At 42.9% G+C, this 24,820-nt stretch overlaps 1 protein-coding gene across 3 annotated transcripts in view; it reads left to right on the forward strand.

The window, feature by feature from the left end:
- Positions 1–24,820, forward strand: part of Dhx35 (DEAH-box helicase 35) — a 70,793-nt gene that overhangs the window by 31,667 nt on the left and 14,306 nt on the right. Inside the window, exons 9-18 of one of the 3 annotated variants that reach the window (XM_026383265.2) lie at positions 3,127–3,239; positions 4,075–4,171; positions 5,215–5,373; positions 7,197–7,407; positions 11,431–11,555; positions 15,073–15,127; positions 18,789–18,884; positions 21,228–21,322; positions 22,933–23,010; positions 24,408–24,537. In XM_026383265.2, coding sequence (XP_026239050.2) covers positions 3,127–3,239; positions 4,075–4,171; positions 5,215–5,373; positions 7,197–7,407; positions 11,431–11,555; positions 15,073–15,127; positions 18,789–18,884; positions 21,228–21,322; positions 22,933–23,010; positions 24,408–24,537 — 1,159 coding nt within the window. The remainder of the gene's footprint in view (positions 1–3,126; positions 3,240–4,074; positions 4,172–5,214; positions 5,374–7,196; positions 7,408–11,430; positions 11,556–15,072; positions 15,128–18,788; positions 18,885–21,227; positions 21,323–22,932; positions 23,011–24,407; positions 24,538–24,820) is intronic. The other 2 variants (XM_026383266.2, XM_026383267.2) reach the window with 2 other exon arrangements.

Consider the following 24,820-nt stretch of genomic DNA (forward strand, 5'->3'; position numbering starts at 1 on the left):
GTGAGCCAGGGTCACTTATTCCTTTGTGTCTTCCTCAACTGTGCATCAGTGCCTCCTTTGTGAGAGAGGATCTGTAGGGCTGAGGGGATCAGCAGGTGGGTCCATGCTGTGAGGCTGTGGGGTGAGTAGGTGTGGGTTCATGTGAGTGTGATGTGTAAGAGCAAGGGATGAGGAAGAGGATGTGAGTGGGCAGAAAAGGATAAGAGTGAGGAGCACCGCAGGAGTCAGGTAGGGAGTGGCTTAGGTAGCACTGTGATTTAGAGGTCCAGGGGTTCATGGAACCCTTCTCTGGCCCCTGGCTGTAGGAGTCAGACAAATAACAAATTTCCCAGAAGGATCGGGCTGCTGATATGGTACCTGCTCTGGCTTCAGTCAGGGACTAGGGTGGCCTAGGCTGCAAATGAGGACACCAGTGGTTGCTATGGGGAGGCAAAGATAAGCGTAGTATAAGGGCTGATCACATGGTTGCCTTGATGGGTTTATCTGCTTTGTGAATGTGAGCTCAGTTAAGTGAACAGTTATGTACATGACCAAACAAAGACATGTATTACCAAGTATAATTAACAAGTTTTGGATTTTTTCCCCCTAATACTGGGAATTGAACCAAAGGGTACTTTACTACTGAGCTACACCCCCAGCTCTTTTTATTTTGAGCCAGGGTCTCACTAAGTTGTTGGTCTCAGACTTGTGACCATCCTGCCTCACCCTCCCTAGTTGCTGAGATTACAGGTATGCACCACAGGGCCTGGCTCACTGCAAAGTATTTTTAGCCGTTGTATCATATGGTATTGTTTTTATTTGTTTCTGTCACCTGACAGAAAATATGGTTTCTGATAGTTCCCAAAGATTTTTTGGCACAGGTCCAACTACTTGGGGGGAGACTTAATTCCTCTCTTTTCAAACACCTGGAGAAGGAATTTGGGATTATCTGGGCTCAGGCTCCCACCTTGGATGACTGTGCATGGCTAGAGATTGTTGGCCAAGGGGTAGACATGACTGCTGGGAGTCCACTTGTGTGGATCAGGTAGGAGCAGCTACCAGGGAAGGGAGCTGTGGTGAGCTAGAAGATAGCCCAGTAGATGTCCCATCATTCGCATTTCATTTCATAGATTGTCCTCTTCCTGATGTCTCGTTATATTTCTTATCATGTGTCTATGTCATTGTGGACCAGATTTAGAATCTTTTTCCAGTTGTGTTGAGCTCATTTCCAGTTGATTCTGCCTCAAGACTCATGCACCGTTGATACTGCATTTATTTGCTTTTATATGTATTTTGTATTTCTAAATAAAGATAAAGGTCTTCTCAGTACATGCTGAATTATTTCTCTTGAGAGATTAACCTTCCATCTTTACTCTTCAGCATCACATATTCCTTAGCAGCTAAGGTTAAGCCATCGTCTCCCATGATCTTCCTCCCTGATCAGCGTGACTTTCTGGAAATATTCGGCTCTGTCTACCAAACCTTTCTTATAATTTTTCTCCTGTAGCTTCTGAACCCTGCCGTTTCCCCTCTCTCTTGTCTCCTCAGTAGCTTCCTCCTGGGCCTCTTTGATTGCTGTTCTTCCTCCTTAAGGCTGCCCGTTCCCGTGGCCCCTGATTTAGCCAACACTTTGCATTTGTGGCAATCCCATGCTCCTGTGTGCCAGCCTGAGCTGTCCAGCAGCTAGCTGAGGATCACCTAAACTTATAAACATGAAATTCTTGGATTTTCTGTCCCGTTCCCTTGCTTGTGATCATAGTCATTCAGGCCCAAGACCGTCTTTGCTTTAGGAAGTTTTATCCCTGACTGAATAAGAAGAAATCCCATCCTTCTCCAGGACATAAACATGTCTGCACACACTCACAGGTTGTTAGGTCCTGTTTCGACATAATGCTCTGGACGCTTACCTGGCGCTTGTGCTTTCACTCTTCCTCTGAGCTATTTCAATAGCTGCCTTAATTAGTCTACTTGCCTCCCGGCTCTTATCCCTGCTGCCCACCTCTAAATGGCCACCAGAGTTCAGGATCCAGAGCACAGGTCTGATAACATCCTCCCCGACCCTCACCGTCCTAGTCTTGCCTGTCAAGTGCAGTGTCCAGGCAGCAGGACTCAGGCCCCTTCAGAAGGATAACTATGATCCTCTTCCTTGGCTCATCTTAGGATTGGTTCTTTGCACATCTGCCTTCCCTGGACTGCTTGTTGTTTTGGGGCAAGGGAAGTCTTTTCACTTACTTCAATGTTCCTGCTCGGTGTATAACATAGGGGTGCAGGAGGCTAAAGTGACTTGGAGGGAATTCAGCCAACAGGAAACTAAAGGGTAGAACCCTGTGGAATTCTCTGTAGCACACAGAATCCTTTTGTTGGCCTGAGGCACTTTTATGTCTGTGCTTTCTCTTCCCAGACACCCCTAAAGTTAATGGGTAGCACCCCAGTATATCGTTAAATCCTGGATTCTTTTAGCAATACTCTTCCAGGCCCATTCACTTTGTATTTGATTTCATTTTCTAGTGCTGCTTCTGAGCTCCTTAGTTGTCAGGAGTGGGGTGGGCATGTTCTGTACACTAGAAAAGATGGAGAAATAATGAAGATAGGCCTTGCAATTACATCATCAGGCCTCAGGGAAACTGGACTATAGTTGGCGAATGGGAATGTTATTTAGATTCAAATAATGGCACCCTCAACCAACCTGGATGACTCTGTCTCCTCACCAACTGGCACCAGCAGCCTGCATCTAGTGTTAACTCACCGCCAGTGTGGTCGCTCAGTCATGTAGCTCTTCTTTCTCACTTTCCTTAGTATGTTGGGGGGACACTTACCAAGAGGGGATCTTGGTGGTATCTCCTGAAGTCATTGGCTAGAGCTTTTAATATCATTCTCTACGCCACGAGTTTGGCATCCTTTCGTAAAAAGTATCATTGAAACGTGATTCCCCACAATTTCAATAAGAAAAGTGTTAATGTAAACATTATTTTGCAATACATTATCTGTATTATACACACACACACACACACACACACACACACACACACCCCTAATCCCTACCTCCAGTCTCTGCCCTTTGCCAGTTTTATTTTCTTTCCATAAATACTGTGACCTTTTTGTTTTTTGAGAGAAGATGAAAAACTGATTTTTTTTTTTTTTTTTTAGAAATTTCGGGATTTTTTTAATCAAAATGAAACCAGTGATCCAACCAGGGATACGTGTGTGATCCTTACAGTGGAAGGGCGAACATTTCCGGTGGATATCTTTTATCTACAAAGGTTTGATGATGTTTGACTTTTGATGATAGTGTTTAGAAACCTGGGCCTATAATGTGGAATGGCAGTGAGCTGTGTCTGTTCGCAGCTCTAAGGGCAGTGAGGAGGAGCATGTTTTGTTCAGGTCACTGCTGAATTTTTGACACTGTCATGCAAATTTGCATGAAGAGCAAAATGATGAAAGGCTGAAGGGAAAGGCTTGAGAGTTTTCCGAACTGGGGTTTACTCAGATGCCCGTCAGTGAGGGTACTACGGTGATACGGGTATATTCTCTACATCCTTAGTAAGAAGGCCTGGTTGAAAATTTGGGGAGGATTCCCCCTTGAACAGAAAAGGAGCCATTGTAATTCTTGGTCCTAATTGGGCAAACTGACCAAGGGCCTGGCCTAATGACTGTTAAGAGAGTTGTGAACTTGACTTCTGAGTTGTTGTAGCTGGAGAGCACATACATCTTAGCCTACCTGACCCATATGTGCTGCCCGTGGCCAGAAGGGAAAATGAGCCAGGGAGAGGGTGGGCTTCAGCATTGGAACCACAGCCCCAGGTTTTCCCCGGCCTGGCATCTTTGTATATTAAGACAGCACATCTGTATGCATGTTGTATCATTTTTATTTGTTTGTAAGTATAGCTAAAAATCATAGCTTTTGTGTAATTATGGATTACACAAAAAGAGTGCATAAAAAAAGAGTGAATGTTTGTTTTTATTTATCCTCATGCTAATTACTTGTTGGGCAGGCCCAAACTTACTTTCAGGAGGTTTTGTTGCCAGATTATAAGGTAATTGATCTATAATTAATGAGCATATTCTAGTGATGAGTTTATGTCAATGTCTTTTCAGTCCTGTTCCAGATTATATCAAATCAACTGTGGAAACTGTGGTAAAAATTCACCAGACAGAGGGAGATGGAGACATACTAGCCTTTCTTACTGGCCAGGTAATTCCATCAGGCCTGAGGAATAGACATGTTAAGGCAACACATGAATTAATGTAGAGCCCTGCTACTTTCCTGCTTAGCCATTTTTTTCATGTTTCCCTTTTTTTGGCGGGGGGTGGTATTGGGGCTTGAGCCCAGGGGCACTACCACTGACCTGTAACTCCAGCCCTTTTTATGTTTTATTTTGAGACAGTCTCACTGAGTTGCCCCAAGCTGGACTGGAACTTTCAATCTTTCTGCCTCAGCCTCTCAAATAGCTGGGATTGTAGGCCTGTATAATTGCACCTGACTCATTGTATTTTGCAGTTACTTACCTGTATAAAAAATTGTTGGGTTTTCTATCAACTGGATTGTCAGGGAATTGTTAGCTCTTCCCTGTTCTGTCTGCAGAGGGTTAAGTGTATGTTAAATGTATTAGCTGATTAGTTAGATAATTGAGTCAGTGGCTGTTTCGTTGGCCAGGATTTTATGTTAACATGTGCATCTTGCTGCATGCATGTTGCCACTGTGTGCCTCTTTTCCTGGTGACACCTTTACAACTCATCCTGGAGTTGGTCAGTGGCTATCTTGCTGGAAAAACAACTGAATAAGTCCAAGTCCTCCCTCAAGGATCTAACACTATTCAGAACTACCCTCCAGCTCTGATCTTCTCCACTGCCAAACATTTTCTACAGTTAGTAGTCTTTTCTGGGAAAAGCTCATGATGATTTTATAGACCACAACTTGACCTTTGCATGGAAGGCTTTATTTTCTCAGTCCATAAAACTGAGTAAAATTGTCATTGTTTTAATTTATCGGGAACGTTCCTATTAACTATAGGTAGTTTAGTTTTAGTGATTAATATTATAGTTTCAAATTTTTACCCCTCTGGCATGTTGTTCTAGCATTTGTTCAAAAACCGTCCCAAGTAGAATGTGGTATCACCAAAATTCATGAATCTGACCAAAATTAAAATTCTGACTCCAACTTTCATTGTTTTTCAGTGTGATAAAATGACATGCTTCATGTTGATCTGTTCCTTTGGTATCTGGTTCAATGTTTAGGAAGAGGTGGAAACTGTCGTGTCAATGCTGATCGAGCAGGCCCGGGCCCTCGCTCGCACTGGGATGAAGAAGCACCTCCGGGTTCTCCCCATGTATGCAGGTCTGCCTTCCTTTGAGCAAATGAAAGTGTTTGAAAGGGTCTCACGCAGCGTCAGAAAGGTGAGACTACCCTGATGACCAAGGGTGTCTGCGACCATCTGTAGTCATACTAGTTCTTTGTCATGTACTGCAAAGATTTTTCTTTTACATTGAAGTGAAACTTACTAAATAGGAAAGTTTCTTTCAGAATTTTAGGCCATGTTATAGTAAATAATGTGAAGATTTCTAAACTAGCTCCACAGAGGGTCACTCTGAAAGTAATTATTAGAGCAGGTGACTTCTCTTCACTTCTCTTCTGCCTGCCTGGTAATTCCCATGGCAGGAATCTGCCTTGGCTTAAAGATCTGTCTTGTTGGCTTGTGGTCAATTAGGAACAATAGATAAGTCACTACCAATAGTTTCTGAACCACTTGTTTTGAGTATCAGTTTACCTGTAGAGCCAAGTTTAAATCAATTAATTCAAGGAGTGGCTTAAAAGTATTTAGCCTTGAAATTGGGTTGGGGAGGGTGTGGTGGGAAGCAGCATTGATTAGAGGGAGCCGGCCATCATCAGCCAGTGTGACTCCTGCTCCTCACCCACAGGGCTCTGCAGTCCTTTGCCTTCCATTAGGTGAGGAATGCCCAGCAGGTGGTAGAGAACAAAGCTGGTGGGGGTGGTGTGTGGAGGCCTTGCTGATCAGGCCACTTGGAACCGGGTGCCCAGCCTTTTGGCCTTTGAGAGGGAGCAACTGGAGTCGCCCAGGCAAACGCAGCCAACCAGTCAGGAGGCTTGGATCCCCTGAGTTACTTGTGCACCCCAGGATAAGTTACTTAACATTAAGTCTCAATTTTTGTAGCTGTAAAACAAATAATAAAAACTTTGTGATAGATGGTTTTATAGTATAAAACTCTAATATATAAAAATGTTAGGAAGATTTTTTTATAAAGTGATTTTAAAAAATGAAAAGTGCTTGAAAAAAGTTCCCAGTGTGATGATCTACATGTCCTCTGCTGCTTAAACCCTCCACTAGTTCCCAGTGTACTTGTAACAAATGAAAAAGTACCTCACACTGGCCCAGAGATTGCACGGGACCTGGGCCCTGCCTCTGTCCCCAAGCTCATCCTGTACTTGCTCTGTGTTCTGGTCATATTGGTGGTTTCTCCTTCGTTTGAACTGTAGCTTCTACTTGCATCTGTAGGGTTGGCTGCTTCCTGTTACTCAGGCCTCAGTCAAAGTCATCTTTCAGAGGACTCTCCCTGGCCCTCCATTCCAAAGTAGCATGCCTTGTTCGTATAATATAAACGTTATGTCCCCCAGCATGTTACACTGCTGGGTTGTGGTTTTTTTGTGTCATTTTTTGAAGTTCTCTTCTTGCTGTATTTCCATCCCGAACATTGTCACTAAACTGCTGGAGAAGTAGGGCCTTGATTATTTTGTCCATCATATATCCCCTGCATCTTGGATAGTGCCTGCTCAAGTGCAGACCCTCAGAAACTAGTTATAATGTGAGCAAATCAGCGAATATACCTGGGTGAGACGGAGATTTACTTACGCTGTGTGAAAGAGAAAAACTAATGTTGATAGATGCCATGTGTCCAGTATTAGGTTCTATCACTGGATATATGTATCTTATGTAATCCCTCAGCAGCCCCGGGGGAAGTGGTAATTGTCATTATGTAAGTGAGGAACCAGCGCTCAGGAGGTCAAGGAGCTTCTCCAGGGACCCAGGATTCGGGAGGATTTCAGCCCAGGGCTCCCAGCTCTGAAGCTACTGCTCTGTCTAGTATCGCAATTGCTTCACAGATCCTGATTTGAAATATCATTACATGTTTAGGATTTTTAAGTTTGTTTACAGTGAAAAGAATCAACGGCTTTCCTTATTCTTCTTTCTGTGGGGACTTAGGTGATAGTGGCCACCAATGTGGCAGAAACCTCCATTACAATCGGTGGCATTGTGTATGTGATCGACTGTGGCTTTGTGAAACTGCGGGCCTACAATCCCAGGACGGCTATAGAATGCTTGGTGGTGGTTCCTGTGTCCCAGGCGTCCGCCAACCAGCGTGCAGGACGCGGTGGGCGCAACCGCTCTGGAAAGTGTTACCGCCTCTATACAGGTTAGTGCGACTCCCCTTAAGGGTTTTTGACTCTCATAGTTAGCCTGGGCCTTGGATAATGTAATAAATGTTTATCCCTGTGGCAGAACACATGTAAAATCCAGCCCTCCCTGCCAGGACGCCCTGGGATCTGGCCCCTGCCACCTTCCTAAGCATAGCGCTTCTTTACTCTTCCCCATTGGCTAAAGCTGGCCCAGCAAGTCACCGCCTGTTTACGCTCCTGTTCTAATTTAGGATTGGGGCCCAAGCCCTTCTGTGGCCATGTGACTCTACGGCTTTTATGTCTTAGGATTGGTCTTTCTCACCTTTCTCTTAGCTTAATGTGCTTTTTTCTTATTCTGAGGTCCCTGAATCCTGTGGGACCTCACCTTGGTCCCATTCCATCTTGCAGAGCTAGAATGAAGGCTCTATCCAAGACTCATTCACAGAAAACAAATAGTTGGTAAACTCCTGCTCTATGCCATGTACTGTGCTAGGCTGTGAGGGAACAAAATTAAAATTCTGATCAAGAGCTTTCTTCCCAGCTTGGAGACAGCTTTAACCAAAAAAGATGTGTCTAGAGCTGCTCCTTCCCTTTCTACTCTTTGCTTTTGAGGGGAGTGGTACTGAGATTTTTTTCTTCTTCCCTTGTGCAGACTTGGCCAATCATTACTGAGTTCCTCCTCCTTCCCCTGTCCCCTGCTCTTGCTGACCAGGTCTGAAGGTTGTAGCTTTGCCATTTATTGCTTCCCTTCATTTCTGGTTCCTGTCATCCTTATTCAGTTCTTGATGTCATTCTGTCTTTCCTTATTTTCTTTTTTGATTTTGGGGATGGGACCCAGGGCCTTGAATGTGCTAGGCAAGTGTTCCACCCTGAGCTATACCCCGGCCTTCTTTCTTATAGTAAATGTTTACAGAGCCTCAGTTGCATGCTAGACATGGGGTTGAGGCTTGGGAATCTAGGGCTCCGTGGAACTAGGCTTGTGGTCGCATGGTGGATAATCTGGTGGTGGAGACAGACCCACTAACAGATTAGCGTGGTAAGGTGTGGTAGGATTACTGTAGAGAATAGGGGCTCTTGGAAACAGAGAAGGGCTCGTGTTTTTTTGGTTTTTTTTTTTTGCTGGGGAACTGGAAAGTGCTTCACAACCAAGGTTGTGTTTGGACCTGACTTTATTGGAAGCCCAGTATTTATCCAAGTAGACGGGAGGCGTTAAAGAAAAGATTTCAGCACTCCAGGCAAAGGAAATGGGATATACAAGTACTGGGAGGGGAGGAAGGGGATGTGGAGCATCATAGGCAAAACCGAGGCCAGAGAGGTACAGACAACCCCTGAAGGTGCTAAGAAAGCCTGATTGGAGTGGGCAAAGACCAGGATGAAAAGGCACCCTGAAATGCAGAGGAGGAGGAAGTTTCAAAAATGTATCTATATTTATATATTATCTCATATATTTTAAATTTTATTCAGGTGAAATTTACATAAGTCAGCCATTTTAGAGTGAACAGTATATGCAACCTCTCCCTCTGTCTAGTTTCAAAACATTTCTGTCCCTCCAGTGGAAAACCCTTACTTAAGCAGTTTCTCCCCATTCTTCCTGGCCCCCTGTCCCTGGCAATTGACAATTTGTGTTCTGCTTCCATGGATTTATCTGGGATATTTCATATAAATACAGTCATACCATATGTGACCTTCATATAATATGTGACCTTCTGTGTCTGACTTCTTTAGTGTAATGTTTTCAAAGGCCGTTTACATTGTACCATGTATGCCATTTGTCATTCCTTTTTATGATTGCATAATATTCCATTGTATGGAAAACCAACAGTTTGTTTATTCATTCATCAGTTGGTAAACATTTGGGCTGTTTCCACCTTGGCTGTTTTGAGTAGTGCTGCTGTGAGATGCATGTACATGTACTTGAGAACTTGTTTTTAATTCTTTTGGTTTTTGCAGGGTGATATAGTAATTTCATGTTTAATTTTTTAAGGAACTCAGTTACTTTTTCCTCCCTCCCTCTCCCCCGACCTCATTCTTTCTTTCTGTTGGTGGTATTGGGTATCAAACCCAGGGATGTTCTTCCCTTTCTAGTTTTTAGAGACAGGGTCTCACTGGGTTGCCTCGCTGGCCTGGAACTTGAGATCCTTCTGCTTCAGCCTCCTGAATTGCTGGGATCATAGGTGTGTGTCACCATGCCTGGCTCAAATTACTCTGAAAGAGGTCATGGTCAGCACCCATCTCTTGTGCCAAAGAAATCATGTAATAGAGTGTGGACTAAAGGTGTTCAGGTGGATTTAGGTGAAAGATCATTGAGTCCCTTTGCAGGGTGTTTCAATGGAAGTGGTGTTGGGGAGGGGCCACTGCATAGTAACAAGTGCACAGTGTCCAGCGTTCAGGCTTCCAGAGTGTAGCTTTTAGATAGCACACCTCTCACAGACCCTTACAGTTTTCTGAACCTTCTAGAACTCTTCCTCAGCTTATCTCCTCTCACTCACCATCTGCATCTGCTCAACATGGCTTCTCAGCTGAACTGCACTCTTGTTGGATGTGCCCTCTGCTTCCTGCATCCGCTACTCAGATGCCTTTCCTTGGGCTTTTTCCTTTTTGCCCAGCAAAACCTCTTTAGCCCTGAAGTCCCCTCAGTGGCAACTCCTTATGGGGCTCCTTTAGAGCCTTCTCTGGTGACCATTCTTTCCTCTTTCCCCAAGCCTCCGCTTCTCTTTGGAGGACCCTTGATGGGACCTAATCTGTTCCTCCTTGCAGAGCAGTCAGGTCTTGGTCCAGGCCCCTTCCTGTCACTGATGCTGTTCTAGGGGTTGGCCTGTGGCTTTTGGCCTAGGCACCTCACCAGAGCTTGAGCACCACTGAACTCTGAGGATGCACCTGCTTCCTGTGAGTGGCCCCCGAGCAGGGCCGGCCTCTCATCTGATGACTGTTTTTCCGTTGCCAAAAGGGTGTATTTGGGAAGTTTGTTCCTCCTGCCAAAAAACTGTATCCAAGATGCTTTTGAAACTAGAGAGTATCTGCTTGGAACTTCTGCTGTTGCTCGGAATCCAGAACTTCCTGGGTAGATCCATGCATATGGCAACTTATATCACAGTCCTTAGACTTTTGGTTGTCTGTCTTCTCAAGGAAAACCTTTTGTGCTGTTTCTTCATATCACCTTTTGCTTCATTTTGTTTTTTCCCCTAGTTCACTAAAGCTTTATAGTCTAAATGGAGGTTGGGCCACCATGGTGTTTAAGAAGGGTGTACATCTGTTAAAATGTTGACTGATGTGGGAGGGTTTTGTGGGTGGAGCACTGTCTGTATATACACAAAAATAATTTAATCTCCTCTGCCTCTTTCCCTGTACCCTTTTGTCTAGTTTTTATAAAAGGCTCTTCCTTCCCCACTTCTTTTCCTGCCCCTCCTAGTGTAGGATATCTGTGCCACGAAGTACTTTTTCCTGTTTTAGGTCACCTTTTGTTGCTATGGGGCATGTAAGCATTCATTAATCTATTCATTAATCTATTTGGGTCAACATTGGATTCTGGGTGTGACATTGTGCTTTTTGCTTATTGATTTAAAAAAATTAGATTTGGACAATTTTTACTTTTTATAAATTCAGTCATTTGTTGTATTCTAGATGCAGTTTTGGTGATTTATTTTAAAATTGCTCTTTGCTTATATGTGCAGTTCTTGACTCCTTCACATTCTCTACCCAAGAGACAACGATAACTAGGTGACAATAGTGATTCAGCAAATACTTGCTGCTTTGATATTTTGCTCAGAAAAAGCATTTGAAAAACAACATTCTAAAGTAAAAGGACAAATTTTTATAAAGGAGTATTGTTAGAATGTAGTATCTAAAGTTTTTTTTTTTTTTTTTTTAAATAGAAAGGTCTTTTGTAAATATAAAAACCTTGCATTACAAGGTCATGTGCATCTGGTCTCAGAATCCTGGAGATTCTTGATCAAGGTAGAAAAGGAAGTCTGTCCCTTTGGCATGTGATTGCATTTGGCTGTCACATTGGATCCCTGACTGTTCTGATTTACTATCTTCAGAGGAAGCCTTCGACAAGTTGCCTCAATCTACTGTTCCTGAGATGCAGCGGAGCAATTTGGCCCCTGTCATCCTGCAGCTGAAAGCGCTAGGGATTGACAACGTCCTCAGGTTTCATTTCATGTCGGTAAGTCCTATCTTCTGTGTGGGGGGCTTTCAGGGGGATGCTGGCATGTTGTGGAGAGCATGCCATCTTTCTTTTTCCCACTCAGCTTAAGTGTTGGGGCTAATTTGGCTCAAGGTCCAAAGCAGGGTATGGGGGAGATGGTGAGACAAGCAGCCACACTTAGTTTGTTGGTAATTCCACTTCTTATCTGCTGGGGGAGAGAGACCAATAAGTGGGTAAATTACAGAGCAGTGTGCCCTGTGCTCTGAGAGACAAAGGAAGAGCTCCCTGCCCCGTTAGTCCTGAGGTGAAATCTGAGACCTAAGCAGGATTTTCCACCAGGTAAGGAAGGGTGAAGGGTTCAGGACAGTGGGTTCATGGATAGTCCTGCATGATCAAGAGTATTATGACCGGGGAAGCCAAGAAGGTTTTGGAAGAATTGTAGGGAAGACTCTATGGCTGATTTTGATTTCCTAAGCCAGGTTGCTGAGAATACTGGGCCAAAGGTCCATAGTCCCTTGTGACTGTGGATACCTGGCCAGATGGCTATACTGACATGGGTTCCAGCAGGCCTGGTGTGTGGTGCCCCGATCATGCTTGGTCATTGTCTTTTAGAGTTTGTTAATGTGATTGGAGAGAGGTAAAAAGGGAGGGAGGGAGAGGGAAATGGAGATTATTATCTTTACCACTAATTTATTTTTTCTCATAGATTAAAAAAAAATTACTGGCCAGTTTTATTTCTTTTTTTCTTGGTAGTACTGGAATTGAACTTGGGGTCTTGACCATGCTAGGCAAGTGCTCTACCACTGAACTTTACCCTAGCCCTTTTAATTTTGAGACAGGTTCTCTCTAAGCTGCCCAGTTGGCTTGGAACTTTTGATCCTCCTGCCTCAGCCTACTTTTTAGCTGGGATTATAGACATGTGCTGTTGAACCCAGCTCATCAGAATTTTTAAGTCATTTGTCTGCTAGGATTATGGAATTATTCAAGAGTTCATTAAATACATCAACTTTTGTTTGTAATATTTCTCGCCAGTATTTTTTATTTGACTTTTTTTTTTTAATGTGCAGACATTCTAAATATAACCAAAATAAAACCTTCTGTCTTCATCCTCATGATTTCTACTAGGTTAGTTAGTAGACATTCATGAGTATTTTCCTAGAGGACGTCTATGGTTGAGGACTCACATGTTCACTCATTTGTTCCATCCTGGCTATTGTGGTTTATGGTGTGACAAGTCTGGATTTTGGATAACAAAAAAACAGCAAAAAAAAACCCCCAAAAAACAAAAAAAACAACCAACAAATCCCAGCTCCTCAAAGAAGCTATTGTGTGCTCACCGTAAGCCCAGAATAAATGTTCCCTTGACTACTGCTGTATAGGTTAAGATACTATAAAGAAAAGATGAACAGTATATGCAAATATAACCCTAGGAAAAGTCCCATATCGAAGATTAAAGGAAAACATAATGGCAGAAATGACTTATCAGTGTCTTAAGAAATACCAAGAGTTTTCAAAATGCATTCATTTAGAATAAATCAAATATCCAATAAAGCAAAAGTTAAGGGGAGGAAGCAGCACAAATTATAAATTGACATAAAGACATGTTCTCCTCCACGGAAGATGTAGCTACAAAGCCCAATTTTACACTAATTAAATGATCAACTATTAAGAAAAATGATGAAATCCAGAGCTAACAACATTTTGGCAGAGTCAATGCCCTGTGTATTGCTGGTGGTTTTATGTTCTGTTTTGGTCCTTGGGAGGTACTTTCTGACAATATTTTATGAACCATGGAAATGCCTGCTATTTTTTCCCATGGAAGTTTCTCCTGAGAAAGTAATTTGAAAGAAGAAAAAAATGCTTACATAGATGATATTGTTTTTAGCACTATTTTATATCAAAATTTAAAAGTATAGATAATGAAATCATAATAAAACTTTTGGATGATTGAAAAATAAAAACACACATACAGATTTATTTTTATTCATTCCTTTCTGGCTGCATTCTCCTGAAACTGTGTTTTTACAGTGGCAATCACAGGATACATGTAATTTTGTATGTTTAGGAATGTTAATTAGAAAAGTGAAAAACGAGAAGCACTCATTTGCCCAGTAATGGGAAAACTGACTTCTTGATGGAGTATGACCAAAATGCCTATTAGGCAGCTATCCCAAGTAGTTAGTGGGATGTCTTGTGGGTATAAGAAACAAGGAAAACATGAGAAAAACAAACAAATTATACTTGCACAGTAATTCCAAATATATTAAAACTGTGGTTGCTGTGATCCCAAATCAGATGAAGTCCTAGAGGAGTACCAGTAAATGTTCATTTAGATGAAAATACTTTTGAAATGATTTTTGTGGGGTCTGGGGAATAAGTTTTTTCGATTGATGGTGATTTGAAATAGGGTCAGAATTGAAAGGAGTCAAGAGAACCTTGTTTCTGTAATTGTTCAGAGCCTAGATCAGAGCCTCCCTATTCCTATTAATATAACCTCAGTATTAACGATCCCTAGAAGGTTTAAGCTCCTGCATTTGTGAACTGTGCATTTTGCCCCTTTGAAGAAAAGATGTCATAGGATGAGGAGAGGCAGTGGGCCAGTTACATGATTTGCTCCCAGTGGTCTGTGGAGTGCCCTCTTTGCAGTTTGGACCACACCTTTGTGGTTTGTGCACCTGAGCTTTTAGAAGTTTGACTTTGGCAAACAAAGTGGATGAGGTAAAATGGAAAACATGAAACCTGAACTTAGCTTCTGACTTTGCCACAAACTGCCTGTGTGACCTTGTTCAAATGTCTTCCACTTTCCTCATCTGTAACATTGATCTTCAACAATGTGATGCTTAAAATACATTTATTATCTGAATGCATCTAGAAGAAAAGCCATGCAGTTTGAAAAGCAGTATAATTTTATTACCTGACTTAGTCAAAACCACATAATTTGGAGAGAAGAAATAATGATGCCTGGCACTTTGTAGGTGCTCAATAAAGATTTGCAGAGGACAGAAGGAGGTTAGGATCTAGAGAATCAGGCTGAGAGTCACACCGTCAGCTCTGCTTAACTGTTGATCATCCAGCATTCCCGTTTGTTATCAAAAATGCAAATTCAACAAATGTTTTTAACCCTCCATAGGCTTTGCCTCTGGGTGATGCAAAAATAAATCGTCTATGAGCACTGCTGTATCCTGGGGCTCCCAGGAAAATGTCAAGACATGAAGTAAACAGTAGCAATGTCTGAGGAGTGTTGAGGGAAAATGAAGAGGTAGTTTAAGTTAGGGACCAGCACCTCAGGTGGAAGGGAAGCGGGGGATGGCTGCCAGGGGAATTGTTTAATCAAGCTGAGCCTTAAAGGCCAGGCAGTACCGAGGATCCAGGAAGGCTGGAAGGACATTCAGGGGGCACCAACAGGAACAGAAGCACGGAGACTGGGAGGAATGGGACATGCTAGAGGGAAAGTGGATTTGAATAGGAAGTGTTCACATCTTTATGTTCCTTGCCCAGAGAAATTAATTCAGGAGGACTTTTATGTGTTTTACAGCCCCCTCCAGCACAGTCGATGGTTCAAGCTTTGGAGTTACTCTATGCTCTGGGAGGTATGCCTCTTTCTCTCTTCCGTGTGTTCCCCCATGATGGAGTCTGTGGCATTCACTCTGGTGCTCCTAGTATCTTCAGGAACGGGGTGGATCCTCCTCATTTGTGTTATCTTTTTCCTGACACTCTACTGAAATAGAAGTTGGGATCATAATTAGATTATGACAATTTATAAAGCATTCTAGTACATAGCAGCTAGGTGACTATCACCAGGGCCACACTCCTCAGAGACATCCGAGATCCGTGATTCTCTAGCAGAGGGCAGAGGGTACCTCCTCGGGACTTTTCTTCCTGCCCCTACCTCATCCTGAAAGCTGTGGCTCAGTGTTTCTTTCCTCATATTCCTGTACTTTGTTCCTGGAGTTTCTTTGGGGAACAGGGAGATCACCAGTCAGGGGAATTGTTTGGGAAGGAAATAGTCTGTTACAGAGGAGCCTCTATTTGCTTATCTGAGAATGTTGTTTTGTACCTGGAGAAAAATCACAACTTGAACTCATCTTAAGCAAGTACTGACTTGCTCTGAAGGGTGCCCCACATGGCTGCCATCCAGTTTGGTTATTAAATTTTAGTGGGTTTTTTTCCCCCCTCAGGTATATTTTCATATTTCTTTTTTTAAAAAATGACTTTATTGAGGTGTGATTTTACATACCATACATTTCAGTCATTTACAGTGTATGATTCAGTAGCTTTTGATATACTCAAAGAGTAGTGCATTCTTCACCACAGTCTAATTTTAAAATGCTTTCATAATTCAGAAAAGAAACCTTGTATCCATTAGCACATAGTCTCCATTTCCATACTCCCCTGTCCCAGGCAACTACTAATTTATCTCTCTAGATTTGCATATTCTGGACATTTTACATCAATGGAATCATATATGAGGTCTTTTCTGATTGGCTTCTTTCATTCAGTATGTTTCTAAGGCTCATCCATGTTGTAGAATATATCAGTCCTTCATTCATTTTTATTACTGAATAGTATTCCATTGTATGGATAAGCCATGTAAAATTTTTATCCATTTATTAGCTGATAGACATTTATGTTGTTTCCTCTTTTTGGCTAGTATGAATAATAATGCTGTGCACATTAATATACAGATTTTTTTGGGATGGGATACTGGGGATTGAACTCCGGGGCACTCAGCTACTGAGCCACATCCCCAGCCCTATTTTGTAATTTATTTAGAGACAGGGTCTTGCTGAGTTGCATAACACGTTGCTTTTGCTGAGGCTGGCTTTGAACTCACCGTCCTCCAGGCTCAGCCTCTGGAGCTGCTGGGATTATAGGCGTGCACTACTGCTCCTGGCAAGCATACAGATTTTTGCTGGGCATTCTCCCAACTATGTGTAAGAGTCCAGTTTTCCCATATTGCCAGTGCCTGTTACCCATTGTCTTTTGTATCATAGCTTTCCTAATGGGTAGGAAATGGTATCTAGTGGTTTTGTTTTGCATTTCCCTTCTGACTCGTGATATTGAATATGTTTTTATTTGCTTATTTGCCATTTGTATACAATATGTCTCATCCCATAGGTATCCCTGGGGCATTGATTCTAGGACCCCCTCTGATGCCAATATCTATGGATCCTCCAGTCTTAATGTGAAGTGATGCAGTGTTTGCATATGACCTGTGCGCACTCTCCTGTGTATTTCACATCCTCTCTAGGTTCTCATAATACCTAACACAATGTGAATGCTCTGTATACTTGTTCTACAGTATTTTTTAGGGATTAATGGTAAGAAAAAAAAATCTATATATGATTTGTATAGATGTAATTTTTTTCTTAAATATTTATGAACCATTGTTGATCGAATCCAAGAATGTGGAACCCACAGATATAAAGGGCTAACTGTATTTTTTTTTTTTTTTTTTGAGAAAGGTTCAAGTTCTGTGCTCATTTTTGCTTGGGTTATTGTCTTTTTATTACTGAGTTGGAGGAGCTCTTTATATATTCTGGGCACAGATTTCTTATATGGTATGTGAATTGTAACTCCTTTCCCCATTTCTGTGTGTTGGCTGTTCATTTACTTGATGGTCTCGTTTTGTAATACAGAAGTTTTAGGTTTTTGTGTAGGTCGATTTGTCTGTTTTTTCTTTTGTCACTTGTTCTTTTGGTGTCATGTCTAAGAAAATATTGCCTTGGGGCTGGAGATACAACTCAGTGGTAGAGCAAGTGTTTGGCTTGGCTTGTGTGAGGTCCTGACTTTGTTCCTGGGGAAGAACAAAGACAAAAAGAAAACTTTGCCTAACCCCTGGTCATTACTCCTAGGTTTTCTTTAAAGAGTTTTATGGTTTTTGGCTCTTACATTTAGGTCTGTGATCCATTTTGGTTAATTTTTTTGTTTGGGGTGTGATAGGCGTCCATTTTCATTCCATATTTATAATACTGCTCTGAGGAAATAGCCAATTACTGATTAAAAAGCTCTCCATTGATTTAAAAGTCCACAGAAGATCAGCCTTGAGTGACTGTGTGCTGGAATGGGTTTCTAAAGTAAGGTTATCTTTAATGCAGATGCCAGACCATTAATGATATGGGTATTTTTCATTTGGTTTGATTTTCCTCCAAACAGAACAAATTTTCCTGTTTCTTTACTGCTCCAAATTAGCTGGCAAAGACTGAGGGAAGGGCTGGGGATGTGGCTCAAGCGGTAGCGCGCTCGCCTGGCATGCGTGCGGCCCGGGTTTGATCCTCAGCACCACATACCAACAAAGTGTCAGCCGATAACTAAAAAAATAAATATTAAAATTCTCTCTCTCTTTCTAAAAAAAAAAAAAAAAAAAAGGTTGAGGGAAACCCCCATCTTAATTTAGTTTCACCTTTAAAAAGATGATTCTATTGAAACAGAAGAGAAATGACCTTTTCTGTTTTACTCTGAGCTCTTGTAAGGTTTATTTTACTCAGCAGTCTACATCTTGGAGGTCTTGGGAATCCATACCTGGATATTGGCGAGTAAAGAGAGGCATGGAGGAAAGGGGAGGAATTGAAGGAATCTGCCCGGGGCAGTTGGGTAAACAGGCCTGAGCTGGCGCCAGAGGGGTTGGGCTAGCATTCAGATGCAGAGTTGCTGTAACAGTTGCTCTCCTGGTCTGAGAGGAGCAGGGGCACAGCACGCCATCCTGGCACATCTGTGGCCTGGCCTGGCCTGGATGTGGAAGGCAGCCCAGAAGGTGACTGAGGAGAGCAGCGAAGGAGCTGGTGGCACCCAGGAGAGCAGGGGTCACGGAAGCTAGCAGGAGGCCAGGCTGAGGCCAGCAGAGGCAAAGGCTGTGGAGAGTGGGAGGAGAGGGCCTCGGTGTGTCTGGGTGGCCTGGCTGCAGGACTGCTAAAGAGCCCCTCTGGGAGGCAGCAGGAGTGGAGGGAGGCTGCTGTGGGTTGAGGAGAGAGTGAGAGCAAGAGGCCATTGCAGGGCCATTTTCTTTAAATAAAGTCCTTGAATAGAAGTCGTTATAAGCAGCAGTTTTTTAAAAACTGGGGATTTAGGAACTCCATGGAGATCTTTTCTTCTCTTGATACAACAGCACTCTGGTGTCAGACTGAATAGTGCAAGAGTCATCTATTGGGTACCATTTTTAGCATTCATCATCTTTTATTCTCTCAACAAGTGTGCATCTCCCAACACAAGGGTACATGCTTTCTGCTATCTTTTGTTCTCTTCTTTTGGCAGGTCTAGACAAAGACTGTCGCCTAACTGAACCACTTGGCCTGAGAATAGCAGAGTTTCCTTTGAATCCCATGTTCGCCAAAATGCTGCTTGAGTCAGGTGGGTAGACCCCGACAACTTGTGTTGATTTTATTTTGATTGTCAGAGGAGTTGTTTCCCTAAATTCTGTGCACCCTGAGGAAGACCGTCCAGTGGTGGTTAGACAGCATCAACAATAAGGAAGAGATAATTTGCCACTTTAACCATTTTCAGGTATGTAGTTCTGAGACGCTGGGTACGTTCACATTAGTTTGCAGCCGTCAGCACCAGCCATTTGTGGACTTTCTTCTGTCCTCCCCTCTGAATCTTTACCCATTAACACTAACTCCTGTTCTACTTCTTGTTTCTGAGGATTCAGCTCCTCTAGGAATCTCATACAAATAGAACTATATAGTGTCTAGCTTATTTCGTTTAACATTATATCTTTAAAGGATCCTCCATACCATAGCATGTTTCAGAATTTTCTACATACAAGTTTCCATTGTATGTATATACCACATTTTGAGTATTTGTTCATCTGTTGGTGAACATTCAGGATTCTTCTATCTTTTGGATGTAGTGAATGATGCTGCAGTAACCACGGATGTGCAATTGTATCTTTGAATCTGTGTGTTCACTTCTTTTGGGTGGATACCCAAATGTGAATTATCAGGTCATATGATCATTCTGTTCAGTTTCTTTAAAAAGAGTATTTGTTTTTAATTAATAGATAATAATTGTATATATTCATAGGATACAATGTGACATTTTGATCTATATATATGTGTGTGTGTGTGTACAGTAGAAAGAGTTGGCCAGGCTTATTAGCATATCATATTAGCATTACCTTACCAACTCATCATTTTTCTATGGTGATAATGTTGAAAGTCTATCATTTTAGTAAATTTGGACCATACATTATGTTATTATTAACTGTGGTCACAACAGATCACTTAAACTGACCCTCTCTTACCCAAAACTCTGTGTCCTTTGATCAACATCTCCCTTTCCCCAACTCCCCCTTTTCTCTCCAGCAACTATTTCTGCTCATTGTTTTTATGAGATTGACTTTTTCAGATTCCACACATAAGTACAATTCTATAGGTTTGTCATTCTGTGCCTGGCTTATTTCACTTAGCATGTTGTACTCCATTTCCATTCATGTTGTCTTAAAATGACAGAATTTCCTTATTTTTAAAGGCTGTATGCTATTTAATTGTGTATATAGCATAGTTTCTTTATCCATTTACCCACTGATGGACATTTAAATTGCTTTCATATTTTGGCTGATGTGAATGTTGCTGTAATGAACAAGGGAGTGAAGAGTTCTCTTCTACATGCCAATTTCAGTCTTTGGGGTATATACCTAGACGTAGGTTTGCTGGATCATACGGCAATTCTAATTCTAGTTTCTTTAGGAACTTCTTACTATTTCCTAGAATGGCTTTTCGCAGATTTATTTTTTGAGGAATTGCCGTACTATTTATCACAGTGGCTGTACCATTTGCCTTCCTAACAACAGCAGTACACAGGCTTCCAGTTTCTCTGCTACTTTCAGATTTTTGTGAAGACTTAAGTTCTAGTGTAAAGGTCAAACCTCGAGATCTATTTAGGTAGAGACCAGAATCATCTAGAGAGTATAGGTTGTCCCTCCCTGCCTGGAAAGGTAATATGAACTTTTTCTTTTTTTTGTCTAATTTGTTTATGAAGGTGTAATTCATTTCAACCCACATGGTGAGAGCTGGGAAACGAGTTGCTGTGGTTGGCCTTATACAGAAGCAGGTTCTAAGCCTGGCGTTGTGTGCATCAGGCGGGAAGCTGCAGGCAGGTGGGGCGGGCAGTGCAGTTTGGTCCCTAGAGGGTTGGTTGCTGCAGATTCTGTTCCAGGAGCCACAGAGTAGCCCAGAGTGCTGCCTGGTCTAGTTTTGCCTTGGGCTTCCCAGGTGAGATGAGCCCTTGCGAGCACTTCTGAGAGGCCACCACCTTACAGAAGGGCCTAGGAGCAGAGAAGCAGCAAGAGGGCTACAGCCCACACCTGCAGTCCCCCTTGCCCCCCTCACCCCACTTGCCCCCGGGCTGAAGCCAGGTTTCCAGGTGTCCCAGTAAGAGAGCAAGGAGCGGGTGTGGAGCTGACTGCCCTTCGTGATGGGGCCAGTCTGGACCCACCTTGACGATGGCAAAGCCCTCACTCACTGTCACAGCTGCAGAGTAACAGAGCAGATTTTTCCTAAGCATCTCTGGAGGCTGGGCCTCATTCCACTTGGCAGGGTGAAGTATTTATTTAAGTTTGTATGTACATGTTTATACTTAGAAAATTAGACCATATAAAATATTGTCTCATTTTACAGTATGTATGGAAAAATGTATTTTATGCCTTGTGGACACATTAGATGTTGGCAATCAAACATGCTTTTTGTCTTACAGGAAATTTTGGCTGTTCTCAGGAAATTCTAAGCATTGCAGCCATGATGCAGATCCAGAATGTCTTTGTGATCCCCTCAAACCAGAAGTCTCAGGCAGTAAGTCCAACGTCCCCTGCACTGTTCGCCTTATTCTCGTTCACTAGGGGTGTTTGTTGTTAAAACTCACTCAGAAGCTGCTGAAGACGGAGCTGTGCCGAGGTTGCTGGCTCACATTTTGAGTGTTTACCGTGTGCCTGACATTGTGCTTAAGCATTTTATGTGCACAGTCTCATTTTATTTTCACCATAAACCTCAGTGGTGGATATTATTATCATCTTTCAAAGATACAGGCACAGAAAGGTTAGGTAACTCCTTCATGGTTGCACAGCTGGGATTGGCAGTGTTGCCTTTCAAGGTCTATAGCCCCAGACCTTAGACCTTCACCACTGCACTGCTGACTATTAGTTCCCATCAGGGAAATTGTCATCCAGGCTGCTCTGGCAGAATCCTTAGTAGGCACATTAGTGACATACTCAGTCAGGTGCCTGTGCCAAGCAGGCCGATTCTAGGCGCTGCACTGTCAGGGCGGTGCTGCAGGTGGGCGTGTGGAGCTAAAATCCAGCCACCAAGATCTGCCTAGGGCACAGGCAGTAGTGCTGAGCGAGTGAGCCCTGGAAAGCCTGGAGGGAAAGCACTGGACCGCACTCAGCTGGCCAAGGGGAGGTGTCCCCTGGAGGCCGCTCATGTGCACTTGGAGTCCACTTCTTGGGGAGAGCAGCCACCTTGCACAGGGGGAGAGTCTGGTGTGCAGCGAGGACACCTGTTTCACCCTCCCTGATAGAGGTTTGTCTGTACACTACTGTACCCTTCCTGCCTGTGCCCAGATGGTAATGTCCTTTCTCAGGTTGTTTGTCCATTTATGAACTTTCGTGACAGTCCTGCCTCAGAGTGGACAAACTCACTTTCAAAAGGAGAAAACTGCATAGCAGGCTAGTGCCACTTGCCATCCAGAGACTGCGTGTTTTGCTCACTTACTTCGTTTGTTGTCCTTCTCACCACTGTTTATTCACTGTTGTATTCCAGGTGCTTAGCACAGGGCCTGGCCTCTAGTAGGCACTTGATGGAAATCTCTTAATGAATGGGAGGAAGGAGGGGAGAAAGGGAGGAAGGTGAGTGATTATGTGACATTGGTTCAAGGATGAAGTTCTGGAGCTAAGGTGTGCATTAGTGTACTGCCCCTGGGGAACAAATCACACTGTCCAGGTCTTACAAAAAGAATTCAGGGATGGGCTCTGAAAGGATGTGCATCAGTGGTGGCCTAGGCTATGGAGTGTCCGCCACGTGCCAGCCAGCCAGCCAGGCAGCCCCGCCCCCTGTCTCCTGGAGCCTGGGAGGAGTGTTTGTGAAAGAAGAGTCCTGCAGGACCAAGGAGGAGAGAGACGAGAACGCTCACATGCATCCTCCTCCTATTCCAGGTGCTTTATAGAAAATTATCTTAACCCACAGCAACCTTGATGGAAGGGTTTAATTCTTTGATTTTACGGATAAGGAAATTGAGGCTGAGAAAGGTGCATAACCCAGCTGAGGGCTTTCAGGTGTGGCACAGCTAGGATGGTGTGAGCCAGGCCTTTTTGAATCTGCAGCCACATGCTGTTCGTTGCACAGGGTCACCCCCAGTAGGGAGGCCTGCAGGAGGCAGCTTCTCAATGGAGCTTTGTTCTTTCCAGATGCGGGTGCACCGAAAATTTGCTGTGGAAGAGGGCGATCACCTCACCATGCTCAATGTGTATGAAGCGTTTATCAAAGTAAGCAGACCACCGCCAGGGGGACCCCCATACAGGAGCAAGGATCCCAGACATTAGTGCAGAGGAGTGGCCAAGAGTCCCCTCTATTTTCCTGTTAGATTTCAGTGGGTTGGGCGTCCTGCCTGAGGTTCTGGAATGTATTGGTGGAAAGAGCTTGGGATGGCTTGGTGCTTTTCCTCACCCCAGTATGCTGTGCGCGACAGCAGTGAAGACCCAGTCTCCTGCTCTGCCTGTGTCTCACGGGAGGCAGCATTTGAATAGAAAGTTCTATTAGGTTTTCTGCCAGATGAGTGTGGCTGAGAGCACCTAGAGTCTTGGGTTGAATCTTCTCAGATGCCGTGAGAAAACCTTTAGGTAAAGATTTATCTGTGTATATCCTCACATCCTACGTGCCGTTTAGCAATAGGCATTTTTAAGTTTATTTTCAATGTTCTACACAATGAAGAGTAAATAATATAGCTTAAAGTTCTCTCTAAAAATTGTTCAAAAGAATGACCTAAAGTTGAAGAAAATGATGAAATAAGTGACTTCATATAAAGGAAAGGGAATAATATTTCACATTTTTAATTATTTGTTTCTTAAATACTTTCTTAGAAGAGGAAAAGTAATCAAATTTTTATTTTACCAGCGATTTGAGGAAGATCATTCAGTTAGTGAACGATTTTCAGGAAAAAAACTCTATTGAGACTTAAAAATTAAAACTAGTTAAAATTTATTTGTATAAGTACAATGGACCATCTCCAATTTGAAGCTTTTTCTAGCAGTAGAATATGGATATAGGTGGACATTGCATTATTCTTTGGTTGCTTTTTTGGAAAATCTTCTATGAATTAAATTTTTTGTTTTAATTTAAAACTCTTTTCTGCCTAGCTTAGAACATAATTTTAGAGAAACATTCCCCACAGCAAAAGTTTAGTCTGAGGCCTGATCACCTTTAAGAATGTGGAAGATAATTAAGCACTATTGATGGAAAATTCATACTTTTTAGGGACAAATAATTCTAGTTTGCAGATTATTTCTGCATTGATAAGTGTCATATCACTTGTTTAATAAAATGATAAACTGAAACCTGCCAAAGAAAAGTTGCCGTGCAAAGGACACAGGAAGCAGTTCCTTCTGTTAGTTCTGCCTCACACAGGTGCAGGTAGCTCTGCTTGTCCTTCAGCTCTCATTTGCTCTGTAGTGTGGAGACTGAGGTCACAGAGCAGTCACATGTGACATGGTTGTCAGCATCTGTTTGGAGAGATGGGACAAAAGGAAAGGCCAGTTATGATCTGAAGATCTTGTCTCATTGCACGAGAAAATGGTGAAAGAGGAAATAGTCATCTCGCAGTGCTGCCTGGGTGTGGGCATTCCTGTGCTTTCCTAACGTTCCCTCTGTCTGGCTTGTTCTGTAGCACAATAAGAGCTCCCAGTGGTGCCAGGAACATTTCCTGAATTACAAGGGTCTTGTCAGAGCTGCGACCGTGAGAGAACAGTTGAAAAAGCTTCTTGTCAAGTTTCAGGTGCCCAAGAAGTCTAGCGAAGGTGAGAATGAGCTGCCCCGGGCATTAGCTGCCACAGTTGGGGACTTGCCTTTTTTGCTCTGTTAGCTGGAGTCTTAGACTTCCCCTGCTGGCATGGTGGGGGGCAGCACTGTGCTGGGACCCGACACTGGTTTCATGTTTTTTTAATAAATTACCTGCATCCATGAAAAGCTCAGTGTTAAGTTGCTAATCTTCCCCAAGGAGGTCCATTTTTATTTCTGAGGGTTGTTCCCACAAAAACAAATGTATAGTTTATGACAACACATTAACAGCAGCTTGTCTGT

This window comes from Urocitellus parryii, chromosome 6, assembly GCF_045843805.1.
Source record: "Urocitellus parryii isolate mUroPar1 chromosome 6, mUroPar1.hap1, whole genome shotgun sequence".
Taxonomy (NCBI): Eukaryota; Metazoa; Chordata; class Mammalia; order Rodentia; family Sciuridae; genus Urocitellus; species Urocitellus parryii.